The 14,221-nt window shown below is 36.2% G+C and overlaps 1 protein-coding gene across 1 annotated transcript; it reads left to right on the forward strand.

The window, feature by feature from the left end:
- Positions 1-9,755: 9,755 nt before the first annotated feature.
- On the forward strand, positions 9,756-14,144 carry si:ch1073-398f15.1 (cardiomyopathy-associated protein 5). Its single transcript, XM_042748028.1, has 2 exons — positions 9,756-10,180; positions 11,560-14,144. The coding sequence occupies exons 1-2, from the start codon at positions 10,074-10,076 to the stop codon at positions 13,499-13,501; spliced, it is 2,049 nt and encodes a 682-aa protein (XP_042603962.1). The 5' UTR covers positions 9,756-10,073; the 3' UTR covers positions 13,502-14,144.
- Positions 14,145-14,221: the final 77 nt, after the last annotated feature.

Raw genomic sequence — 14,221 nt, forward strand, 5'->3', positions numbered from 1 at the left:
ACACACACTCTCTCTCTCTCTCACACACACACACTCTCTCGCTCACACACACACACAAAAAAAAAGTGTTCTGGTGTGAATCAGGAGAGAAATCTGCACAGATCAAGCAGCGTTCATCTTTTCTTAACAGCTTCACTGAAAACTAATATGTGATATTCTGGATTCTGATGTGAGAGGCACAACAGGAGATTGCACTTTTTCACTGGAAACAAACGGAGAAGTGTTATCTTATTTGGATTATAGACTCTATGTATTGAGTTAAAAACGTGGCTTAATTGCTGTGATGTGTGTTCATCTTTTGTCAGTTCTCCAGATGTTCATCTGGGAGCCAATCCCCGGCGTGCTGTGGAGAATACTGAACAGGTGGATTATTGTCTGATGTTTTTCAGATCCGGGGGCTGTTTGGACTGGACTCATTCTGACGGCAAACCCATTGCACGGAAACAGAGACATCCATAGATCGGATGAGAAACCACTGAACTAACTGCAGGTTATGCGTCTATCCGAACGTCTTGAACTTTCAAACGGCTGACCCACGTGACGACCTGACGTGACGTCAGCGTCTTGAAATTTGCAGCTTTTTTAACCATACAAGTATACAAGCTGATGTGTAAAGGCTATTAATGGACACTGATAGGCAATACATATAGCCTAAATATTGTACCCCAAAAACAACTTTCCTGAATCCTGTGGTTGTGGGGCTATGTGTTTTACTTTCAAAGAGCAGAAATACTACCTATAGTCTATAGGCTACAGACATTCAATAGTCTTGACCAGTATAATCATTTTAACTAGTTTTTATTGTTAATTTTTATTGCCCAATGTACAATGTTCCCACAGTCCATAAAAAACACTCAAAATAAATGTAGTCTATTATTTTATTTTTTACTTTTTGATCCAGAAGGTTTTCATATTAGATTTATATATTTGGACTGAATGATCTAATGAATGCTCTGCAGTGTTTATGATATTGAGCTGTGTATGATCTGAAAGCATTGTTTGATTTTGAGCACAGATAAAATGGTTTTGAGTAAATTTCTTTATTTTGAAAAGCGTCAGATGGTCTCTGAATGTAGTTTGAAGATTTGGTTTTGTATTTAAATTTTTGAGAAAGTGGGTGATGGTTCCAAGAAATGTATTTTAGCAATTCAGGAAAACTGTCCTATAGATTAAAAACATGCATTGTTTTTTATACATAATATCAAACAAATAAAGTAGGCCTAATAAAAAGTAAATCTAATCAAGCATGGTTTTTTGTTTCAAGAACTTAGAGATCTCAACACTTACTCAATCCTAAAAAAATTACTAAATTATCATAATCTTTTACATCATAATCATATAAATGTTAAAGTGGAATCTTAAAAACATATGTATATTTAGACAAGATCAGCTGAATATATCTTATTTTGTAATTAAGGTTCGTTGATTTTTATGTCTGCAACTTATAAACAATGAGCCAAAAAAAATGTAATGATCATTTAAATAAAATCTTTTTTTTTTCTTTTTTTTTTTAAAAATATTCCTTTAACAAAGAAATACAACATACAGCACTGCAATGAAAACATTAATAATAATAATAAAAAAAGAAAAGAAGACAACAGCCTCCTCAAATAGGAAAAAACTGTACATAGTACTTAAGAAACTTCTTGTTCTTACTATCATCAATGGGTTTAAGAGATTTAATAACAAGGGAAATCTCAGCAATAAAGGCCTCAAGTCTAGGCAAAGTCTTGAGAAATTTGTTTTTGTGAATAAAAAATTTACAATGCAACACAAAGAAATTAACAACACTATCAATAGCACAGTCACTCCCAGAAAAATAGAGGAATATATCCTTCAATGAAAAGTTTAAATCACATTTGACAAAATGAAAAAGATAAAGACCCAAGCTCTGCCAAAGAGGCTTAACCTGATTACAGTGGTAGAATAAATGAAACAAAGTTTCTTTCTCAACTTTACAGAATACACAAAGGTCAGAGATATCAACAAAAGAGGAAATTTGTGAGTTAGTTGGGTAAACATTATGAAGAATCTTAAAGTGTACCTCTCTTATTTTATTGGACATACAATATTTCTCAGGGAGTAACCACGCTTTCTTCCAGTGAATACAGTCAAAAAATTATTCCATAAAAATTTACATCGAGGGGGATGTGTAAACAGTGTAATGTAACAATAACTTTATAAGTTTTACTATTACATTTTTTATCAAGAATACTAACTCCATCCAATAAAAGTTTGGGCAAAATAGTTTTTCTCTCATTAAAGAAAAGGTGTGTTTTAAATAAATGCACATAACTTGGAGACAAAGCTTTGATGACAGAATTGAAAGTTCTAGCAGGCAGAGGAAAATTATACAAAGTCATAAATTCTTCATATTCCAATATGCTGCCATCATTTCTAAATAAATCCAAAACAAAAACAATACCTCTATCATACCACTTAGCCATAAAAACTGATTTGTTTCGGATTAAAATGTTCAAATTATTACACAGAATTTTCTTTATGGGGGAGAAAAATTGTGCACATAACACAGTTTCCAAGCAAGTAAAACTTGTTGGTGAAATATTTAAATAAAATAATATGTAACACGTTCCTACATGTGCTTAAGTGTTGTTAACGCGTTCCCATGGCGACCGGTCGGAAGCGCGAGTAACTGATCGTCTTCCCAACGTGTTGTTTACGTGTGAAGACACGTTGTAAACACGTTTTTTTTATATACCTTAGTTTAACTTCTTATTCTTCGGTTGTATCCTCTAACTAGTCCACATTTGATTACTGCAATCAATGACTGATTTAGAAAGTGATTTAGAAAGTTATGTATGGTGCATTATTAAAGTTAAATATAGCAGAGGCTAAATATTATTGACAAACCTGACATGCTTAAACGGTTATTTTGGAATAGCACGATATTCCACATAATTTTTCTCCATCTCCCATTAAATCGGGAATAGATCTTATTGAATAGAAATACGCTGTAGCGTATTCAAATGCAGCAAAAACTGCAATCAGTATCCCATCTGCTTTACCTAAATATAAAAAATAATAGGAAATGAACATAGAACATAGAAACGAAGCGGCAAAAATGAATGCAAAATAATAATCCTACACACACACACACACACACACACACACACACACAGACACACACACACACACACACACACACACACACACACGCACGCACACACACAATTTAACAGTATGGGATTTTTTATGAAGGGTTTAAGCTGGTCCAAACTTTGCAGCTGGGGATCTTAACAACTTGAACAAGGAATATTAGGAATAATCGTATCAGGTAATGACGAATAATTGCGCCAAACAAGTAACAAAACTTACCCTGATGAACTGGATTGGTTCATTTTGATTGGATTTTTGTTGGCGAAATTAAAATCTATGTAGTCAGTGAGCACCCTGGAATCCAAAGCTCTCACGAGAGCACAAGTTGCGAGTTGTTCTGGTGTCGAGTATAATCCATTGACAGCATAGGCGTTGTTAGTTGTTCTGGTGTGGAGCCAATAATGATTTTTTGTCTGAGCTATGAATAAAATATAAAAAATTAAATAATTAACAATTTTCTCATTTTATTTGTATTATTTTATTATTTTAGTGGTTAGAATAAGTACGTTTTGGGTTAAATGAATTATTTAAGTCCCATATCCTCCCGAGTCCCGGATGGTTCTTAACTTGAGAGGACATGAGAGGACTCTCTTTTCGTTATTTTCCAGCTTTAGCAAGTTAACAAATATTCGTTGTTTTCTTTATAAACTCGCTAATAAAAATGTGGTGGACTGAGTCATTTCTGGCTGAATTGGACAGGCGATTTGAAGCGATGGCCTTGAGTGTGGCGCGTGATTCAGTATTTAGTTAAAGCACATACACAAGGCTTATTCACCCTTGGCTAGTGACAGCTGAAGTGGATCTTGTGAAATGTGCGATCGCATCGTCGATTACTCTTTAGAAACTTAAAGATGACTGTGCATACATGAGCGCTCAGACTGACCTAAGATTTGCCCCGCAAACATTTCAGCAATTATAGGCCCGTCTGTCCCGCATTTCTGTCGACTGAACCAGCCATGCCATTAATTATGAATTTATCAGTCTTTTGCATGCCAAAGTAAGTTTCTTCATATACATATTACGCCAAATAGAAGCAGAAAACCGTGCTATATTTCATCATGAGATCGGGTTAGCCCGCAACAATTAATTTGTTGGCTATTTTACAAATTGTAATACAAATAATTCATGACAATATTTAAAATTCAAGCTGCCCATAAAATTTATAGTGAAAAGTACTTTAAAAGCATCTGGAATGCAAAAAAGCATTTGCTGAATGGATAATATTTTTTTTTTTTAAATAGGATAAAATAAAAAATAAATAAAAAAAAACTCTGTGCGTACCCTCGGGAAAAAAATGTTTTATTTATTTATTTATTTATTTATTATGTATTTTACTGTCGAATATATATTATATAAATATATGAAATATAGAACAAATTAAAAAAAAAAGTGTTCGTGGCTCGTCTGCCAGTGGGTGCAAATACAAGCAGAAAAGTGAAACTCCGCCTATGATTGACAGTCGTGTACAATCCTGGTACAATCCCTATGGTATAATCAGACGGGCTCTGGTATAATGCTCATTAAATATGCCCCTCTATCTGAGCTGCACCAATCACATCGGGTTATCCGATATAGGCGGGCCAGAGTCTATTTTACGGAGTTTTTTTTTTTTTTTTTTTTTTTTTAAATAACAAAACAAGAATACAGAGACATTTGAATCCAACACAAACACAAATAACAAACTTCTACATTCTATATCACAAATCAATCATGTTTCTATTACATTCAGTATCCTTTTCAGCATAGTACATGTCTTTAGAGCTTTTCGATTGTTCCGGTATTGAAGTTATGTCATAAAAATCTTCAGATCAGTGGGAAATACCATTTGGTACAATCGATATACACTTTGGTTTATGTATATGGTATTTTCCAAATAGTTTAAGAAATGTAATTTATATTATCCATTTCCAATAAGCCAGAATCACAATCCATAAACAAGACCATTACATCAGTTATTGTTACAAACTTATAAAATAACTCAAAAAGAAACCAAGAACTTGGGACCAAAATAATTTAGTATACTTGCAACTGAAAAATAAGTGTACAATTGTTTCATTTTCTTCTTCACAGAAACTGCATAATGGCGAGAACCCTTCTTTAAACTTAGGCTACTAATAAAGTCATTACATGGATAGTATCTGTTTATTATTTTAAAGTGAGTTTCTTTGACTTTATTAGGAATTACATATATATCGGACCACAAATTCTTAAAGACACTAAAGTGGTAATAATGTTTCCATTTCCCCATTGCCTTGGGGGGAAGAACTTTTTTCATTAGTTAAAATTCTTCTGATAAATATATTATTTCTTTTTTTTATCCTTAATGGAAAGGCCCTCAATAGTCAGATTGGAAAGAGAACCAATTATAGGATTATACATCTTTTCATTTTTTTATAAGATAAAGTAATTTCGGGGAGATACAATGAATAAGTTTAAGAAAATCTTTTGAAGACAAATTTTTCCCAAGATAATTAACAAATTCATTGTAATTATATAGGTCAGCTGACTGATTTATCAAATCTGTAACAAAAATCGTTTTTTTGATGATTGAAAAATCGTCAATTGTTCCAAAAAATGGTCTTGTTTTTTAATAATATATATTGGTTATTCCAATACAAGAATAGGGAGAGAAATTGTGTTTGTAAAATATTTTCCATGCATTCAAAGCTTGTTTGTGAAAGTTAGACCACTTTGTTTAGGAGTTTTGTACATTTAAAATCACAAGCAAGTAGAAAGTTAAGACCACCACATTCTTTGAAGATTAAATTGTGAATTAATTTTTTTTTTTTTTACGGAGCTGTCAACACAGACCAAAAAAGATGTCTGCATACTTCCGAGTCAATACACAAGTATTATTCTTAATCACTGTTATATTATCAGGTGAAAAACATTGACATTTCATTTCATTTCATTTCATTTCATTTCATTTTATTTATTCTCTTTTCATGGTAATGCAACACAAAATGCCACAACAACAATCCAACAAACACAACAAAAATACATTCCATGACAAGAAGAACAGGAGTAGGATGAAGAAAAAAAAATCTTATAAACTCCTACCCCATTCTTATATTAAGAAAGTTACAAATTAGATTGCCTCACCGACATGAATAAAATAAATAAATAAATAACAAAGCCAAATTTAAAAAAAAATAGCCTTGACCAGATGTAGTCTACTTTCAATTTTAACAATTTTCCTTTATTATTATTATTATTATTATTATTATTATTATTATTTTATTATTGCACATAAAGGTAAGTTAGTGGACTTATACTCATCAAATTAAATCAGATAACTCAATCAGTTAAGCATAAAAGGTTCATGGCTCTAGACTACATGACTTTACAAACATTTCACATATTAAATAAATATAATTCAGTTTCTATTTCAATTTGCCTTGCTGTTTCTATGTAGTAGCCTATATCTATTTTCACACAATTAAATGCTCTCTTCAACCTGTTAAATGTTTTAATCAGGCTAGTTAAATTAACATTTGACTTCTAACAGAGGTTGGACCTGTCCCACCACTCAATATTGGAAGAATATTAAAATGGCTTTTGTAATTTTGCTCTTTTGTATTTGTAGTAAATAAAAATGACCAAATACATTGTGAATAATTTGTGTTCATTTAACAGCTCCGGTCCTTATATATCTCTACCCTTCCATCTGGCATCCTCCCATTAATCCAGGCATCCAGTATCTGGTTCATTTTCGGAAGGTGCGATGATGGGATTATGTGTGTCATCGATGCATCCAACCACACTGGAAATCATGAAGCAAATTATAATTATTACTTTCAGAGGTCACAAAAAGATGGTATCAAGTGAACATCATTTATCAGATATCCTAATTTAAACCGATTTCTCAACCACTGACCTGCACTCTGTGAATCTCCTCTTTGATGGATCTCACTGGTTTGTGTTCAGGAAACAACACAAAAACTCTCCAAAAGAGCGTGAGAGCAATTGCACACTTTCCTTCCTGCTCTGATACAGTTGCCTTACTAATGTGCTCTGCATCTCCGATGTTACATTTAAAAAAAAATGTGCAATAAATGAATGTAGGCCTACTTTTAAGAAAAATGATTTTCTTACTTAGTCTTTTATCCATTCAAAATATCTAAACATTCTTAAATCAAGATGCATTTACTACATAAGAAAACGCCCCTTTATGCCCCTTTAGCACTTTATTTAATAATATGTTTACAAAATGAGAACACAAGAGATATTGAAAATGCATGTTAGAAACAGTGTTTACTGTTTACATGACCTCTCTCTATGACAGAATTTATATATCAGAGTTCATCAGAGTAAAAAAAAAAACATCAACATCTTATGTTAGAGGAACTCACTGTCTTGTAGCCCAAGAGTCAGCAAAGTAAATTTCAGAATGAAGATGAAATCATGGTAAAAATGAACAAAGTAGCCTAGGCAATAGATTATATTGGATAATATTAACTGTGTCTTTCTCAAGGTGTTATTACCATGAAAAGTCAATGGCCAACTAATGACAACATGGTCCATGGCATTGAAGACTTTGAAATTATAAACCCTTTATCTTATAACTTTTAACTCTTACTTGTAAAACAACATATCAGACAATATACAATTAATCAGTTTGACAAATAAAAAAATAAAAAAGGAAACATACAACAACATCAATTAAAAGCCTACCACTGTAGCCTATACAGTTACAATAGGTGAGTCTGGTGTTTGAAACATTAGAGTCATGAAATACACAGAAAGTTATGATATAGCCTACAGGTGGTAATTTGGTCAGTTCATCACTTAGCCTACAATAGGCTTATTCAGGGAAGTGCAGGAAATGGTTGAGTATTATTTTAGGTATAACATCTGTAGGAATATTTAGTGCCTATCATGTCCATTTATAGCCTTTGCACATCAGCTTGTATACTTGTATGGTTAAAAAGCTGCAAATTTCAAGACGCTGACGTCATGTCAGGTCGTCACGTGGGTCAGCCGTTTGAAAGTTCAAACGTTCGGATAGACGTTCGGGTCTGCGTGTTCCGTCACTCCCGTTTTTTTAACAATGTCCTGAATATTTTTGGTCCATTCATACAAACACTGATCATGATCTTCTGCGCATCTTTAATGAAGCAGAATTAATGCGCCATTCATCTGGAATCGTCATTATTAATCCGCTCAGTGATCAAGACACAGATCTGACTCATTATCAGCTCACACTCTTCTTGTTATTTACATGAACCTGATTTTATAATAATACGACTGAATAATACTAAATTACATCAACAAAATACCTCGGTCCGTTAATGAAGAGCAATTAGCTAGTTAGTGCACCAGCTGACAATTTGTACTACACACACACACTCTCTCTCAAACTCTCTCTCTAACACACACACACACACACACACACACACAACACTCACGCTCAAACACATTCTCAAACTCACTCATACACACACACACATGCTCTCAAACTCACTCTCTCTCTCACTCACACACACACACACTTAAACTCTCTCTCTCTCACACACACACACACACACACACACACACATACATTCTCAAACTCACTCATTCACACACACACACACACACACACACACACACACACACACACACACACACACACGCTCTCAAACTCTCTCTCTCTCTCACTCACACACACACTTAAACTCTCTCTCTATCTCTCTCTCTCACACACACACACACACAGAGGATGTGTAGTGTCTGATTTCACCCTGATCTGGAGTTACACACACACACACACACACACACACACACACACTCACTCTCTCTCTCTCTCTCTCTCTCTTACACACACACACACACACACACACAGAGGATGTGTAGTGTCTGATTTCACCCTGATCTGGAGTCACACACACACTCATAACTGCAGTGACGGACATCAGCAGGTGATTCAGTGAACATGTGAGAATCACACAAACCCTGAGCTGCATCTGCTTTTCGCTCAACCATAGATTTATAGACTTTCACAGGTTTTGATTGATTTTCTTGGTTTTCTTTCCCCCCGTCCTCTTAAAAATCACTATCAGTTTGTAAAAATAAATACTGAAGTATAAAAGCTTTTGAAGATCAAATGGATCTTGTGTGAAAAGCTTCTGTGACCCACACTGACCTATCTCACGTTTTCATTTATAATTCTCTTTGTTAATTGTTGTTCTAGCTTTAAATACTTCCTCTGTTGGTACGTCATTTGATTCAGTTTAAGTGTTGTCTTGAGTGGATTAATAAAACAGATTTAAGCAGTTGTGTTGTTACGTCTTTAAAACCATCAGAGGGAAGGTCGTAACATAAAGTGGGGGCTCGTCCGGGATGTGAACCCAGGGCTTCTATAAACATTTTAGAACTCAGAATAACTAGAAGAAAAAAATAGAAAATGATTTTTCTTACATTTTTACACTTTCCATAACCACGTTAAGCCTAAAAATCTCACATAAGAATCTCTTGCTGGTATTTAAAAGAATTTAAAAAGATGTAAAGGTAAGAAACAGCCACAGAATGTTAAACTGCTGCAACACAACACCTGAAAGCAGAATTTAGGAACGGGTGAATATCTGACTTGCAGCCCGTTGTAAACTTCTAGTCTGTTTTCCTTCGACTCGTCATGACCTGCAGCGCCTCTGAGAAGCTCACGTATCTGTGAAGTATTTTTAGGTTTGGCAGGGTGATGCAAAAAAACCCAATCCCTGCTTCCATAATCTGACACCAGGATCGCAAAGTTAAACTCTGGACAGCCTTGCTGTTACCAGGATGGGCTGATAAATCTTGAGCACAATTAAAATTTCACCTTTTGGGGATGACTGGCACATGCGAGTAGATGCAGTGAGCAGAGGCAGAAACCGGGAGGCTATTTACAGATAACGCTGAGCAAGAGAAAGTTCCCACAGCTGAAATGACACGAAGAGAGCGACTCGTTCGCCTCTGATTAATGCAACCTGCAACAAGAAATGGAAACGATGGAAATAATGGATCCAGAGAGCCAGATGACCGCACTGCTGGACGACACGCTGGCAGAAGAACAGCTGGACGACGCGGTGGAGGATCTGAGCAACAGGTGAGAAGCTCAGACACACATCAGAGAGCTGAGAGGAGATCAAGCATCAAACCACCGCTGTATCATGTTTAATGTTTTAAAAGAAGTCTCTTCTGCTCACCAAGCCTGCATTTATTTGATCCAAAGTACAGCAAAAACAGTAAAACTTTGAAATTTTATTTTAAATTTAAAATAACTGTCTTCTATTTGAATATATTTTAAATGTAATGTATTCATGTGATTTCAAACCTGAATCATTACTCCATTCACATGATCCTCTGAAGCCATTCTAATATTCTGATTTGCTGCTCAAAAAGCATTTATTATTATTATTTAGTGCTGTCAAATGATTAATCACAATTAATCACATCCAGAATAAAAGGTTTTTTTTTTACATAATATAAGTGTGTGTACTGTTTATATTAAATACTTATATATATACACACACACACATGTATATATTTCAGAAAAATATGTTATGTTTGTATATTAAATATATTTATATATAATATAAATTACATGAGTATAAAAATAAACATGTAAATACATGTAAATATTTTCAAAATATATTCTGTATGTGTGTATTTATATATACACATCATAAATATACACAACACACACATATATTATGTTAAAAACTTATTTTGGATGCGATTAATCGTTTGACAGCACTAATTATTATCATGTTGAAAACAGCGGAGTAGAATTGTTTCAGGTTTCTTTGATGAATAGAAAGTTCAGAAGAACATCATTTATCTGAAATAGAAATCTTTTGTAACATTATAATCGTCTTCATCACTTTTGATCAATTTAAAGCATCTTTACTCAAATAAAAAAATTTATATAAATTTTTTATAATTTCTTTCCCAAAAAACTAAAAATTATACTGACTCCAAGCTTTTGAATGGAATAGTGTATAAATGTTACAAAAGCTTTTTATTTCAGTTAGATGCTGATCTTTGGATCTTTCTATTTATCAAAGTATCCTGAAAAAAAAATTACTCAACTGTTTTAAATATTGATGATAATAATAATAATAATAATAATAATAATAATAATAATAATATTATTCATCAAAGGATCCTGAAAGAAGAAAATTTTTATATTAGAATGATTTCTGAAGATCATGTGACACTGAAGACTGGAGTAATGATGCTGGAAATACAGCTGCACATCACAGAAATACATTACAGTTTAACAGATATAGAAAGCAGTTATTTTAAATAGTAAAAAGTGTTTCACAATATTACTGTTTTGGTTCAAATAAAAGCAGGCTTGGTGAGCCGAAGAGACTTCTTTAAAATCATTACAAATCTTACTGTTCAAAAACTCTGGACTGGTAGTGTATCACAAAAATCAGCTTGTTACTAATGAAATGCTTAATGCTAAATACCCTGCAGTTTGAGAGAGGTGGTCCAGGATGGTGCGGTCAAGCCGAAGCTCCACTGCCTGATGATGGACCCGTCCTTCTCGATGGTGACCGTCCAGAGCGAGGACAGTGGGATCGTTTGGGAAAACGCTTCCAGCCGCTGCTCCACACCCTGGGCCTCGGAGCTCAGCGAACCCGGATACAGCTGCTGCGGCTCCGGAGCGGCCGGCAGGATCGTCTTCATTATGGACGAAGAACTGATGAGCAGAAGGAAGAGGAAGCCAAAGTCTGAGAAATCAAAGACGCTCCCTCAGGTCAGCCACGAGATCCTCGCTGAAGCGGAGAGACCGGCCATGGTGGAAGTGTCCCTGCCCAATGTGACACCAGAAGAAGAAGGAACAGAGGAGCACAAAACAGCTCAGAGAGAAGGAAAGCACCAGCGTTTGTTCAGTCTCGTCTCTGAAGGATCTGAGATACTAAACATCATCGCTCCGCCGAGAGTCTCCACCTTGGATGAAGAGGAGAGCAAGGGTCTGGAAGATAACTTGTATTACCTCGAGGAGACGCCTGCTGTGAAATCCCCAGAGGTCCTGGATGAACCTGAGCTGGACATTTATACTGAGACTGTAGAGACGGAGAAGAGCGTTCTAGTGAACCCAGATCCCGGTGTCCAGATCCAGCTTCCGCCCATTCAAGTGTCCCGAAGAGGACAGACGACCGAAGACTACTTCGAGAAGTTCACGCTGGTTGACCATCAAGCTCCAGCAGGAGCAGCACCAGTAGAAGAAGCCCAGCAGGAAACAGAGGACAAGGTCACAGAAGAAGAAGATAAAGCAGCTGGTCCTGAAGCGGAAACAAGACTTTCTGGAGTCTCCTCAGCTGTGAGTATGCTAGACATTTCTGGTGAACACTTGGACGATGTGTTTTACGGCGGAGGGAGTGAGCCACCTTCTGCTGCGAGTGTTAGTGAAAAGGACAGAGAGTTTTCCAAATCCTCTCTGAAGGAAAGCGGAAGCGTCTTGTTTGGAAGCGAGGAGTCGGTCCTCACTCCCATATACCTTCCCGAAGGTCCTCTGAAAATCATCGACCTCAACCTGCTCGAGGAGCCCAAAGCCTTGGCGTTTCTCTACTCGGACCTGTACGCAGACGCCGTCGGAGCCAGGAAGAAGCAGGACGAAGACGTCGAGAGCGTGACCTCTGAGAAATCCTTCCACAGTCAAGAGTCTGACTCCGAGGACAGAGGCTATCTGGAGAAGTTTGTGCTCAAGGTTGAGACTCTGGCTGACGCTGTTCCTGAGAAACGCCCCGAGGAACGGCACGACCCTTTCAGACTCGCCGGATACGTGATACACCACAGAGAAGAATCTGTGGAGAATCAGGCAGAAGAGCAGGAAGAGATCACGGATTTCTTTAGGAACAGTGCGTCTTCATCGCCCTGTGAACCTGTCGACTTCGAGCAGCTGGAGAAAGAGGAAAAGATCGAAGCTGTCAGGACGCCTCGGGTCACTTTCAAAGAGGAAGCGCCAAAGAATAAGACAGAACAGGGGAGCGTTTGTCCATCGCTGGATGACGAGTTTTTACCGGTTGAAATAAGTGAGGATTGTCCGGCGTGGGAGGAAAACTTGCAGACGGTTGTCAGAGCTGCAGTAAAATCAACACGCACAGATTTTGGCCTAAGACGAAAACCAAAGTCAGTAAGCGAGAAAAGCTCTCCAGCACCAATCCAAGCTCAAAAAAACACGGTCAGACCCATAATTCCACTTCACAGACCCTTCCTGGATCTGAGCCCCCTGCTGCGCGTCCAGACCGAGGACGAGACTGAAACACCAGACGCTGAAGAGGAGAGAGAGCACTCAAGCTCTGCAGAGGTCAGTAATCAGGACTGTGTGATCTCCGGAGACTCTACAAGAGAGAATCCCACAAATCTGCTGCATGAAGACAGAGCTGAAGCTGCTTTGAGCAAGTCTGAGTGAGGTTTGAGCCTCGCTGATCCGTTAGCATCTGCGACCGTCCTTCAACAAAACAGAAATCTAGCAGAACATTATCAGGTGTCTGTCCAGACCAGTGTCGAGGGGAACGCATTACGAGTAACACCAGTTACGTAATCAGATTACTCTTTTAAGTAACTAGTAAAGTAATGCATTACTTTTTAATGTAGAAAGACAGAATTGACAGAAATCAGGAGTAAGTGCAGAGCGTTGTGTGTGAACATGATCTTACTGTAGTTCTAGACTAAATATGAACGTTTACTCATCTCACCTGCACAAAAACACATTCAGTGCTCCTCAAAATCATTAAAAACTGTCGAATGCAAACTCAGAATATTATACAAACAGGCAATAATTACATGTTAAATAAGACTAATATCATTTATGTATTTTATCCCATTTTATGAACCAGTGTTTTTGCTACTGACCTTCTATGATCTAATTCAATCATACTAATAACCAAAAATGACACATTTGTGTTTGTGTTATTGCTAAATTTCTTCTCCTGTCATATTCTTCATGTGATTAGTTTGAGCGGCGCCCTCTACTGTACAGACCTGAATTTACACTTCCTTCAGCCTGAGCCACATTCACTTCACTTTTGTTGTGAAAGAGTATTTACATTTGTAAAATAACTTTTTTATATTAAAAGCAAACAAGCAAGCCCTGCCCAGATTTAAAAAGTAACTCAAAAGTAACATAACG

This window comes from Cyprinus carpio, chromosome B21 (assembly GCF_018340385.1).
Source record: "Cyprinus carpio isolate SPL01 chromosome B21, ASM1834038v1, whole genome shotgun sequence".
Taxonomy (NCBI): Eukaryota; Metazoa; Chordata; class Actinopteri; order Cypriniformes; family Cyprinidae; genus Cyprinus; species Cyprinus carpio.

Coding starts and splice junctions, on each gene's coding strand:
- si:ch1073-398f15.1 (XM_042748028.1), top strand. CDS start 10,074: ATGGAAACGATGGAAATAATGGATCCAGAGAGCCAGATGACCGCACTG. Junction 10,181..11,559: donor GTGGAGGATCTGAGCAACAG/GTGAGAAGCTCA, acceptor AATACCCTGCAG/TTTGAGAGAGGTGGTCCAGG.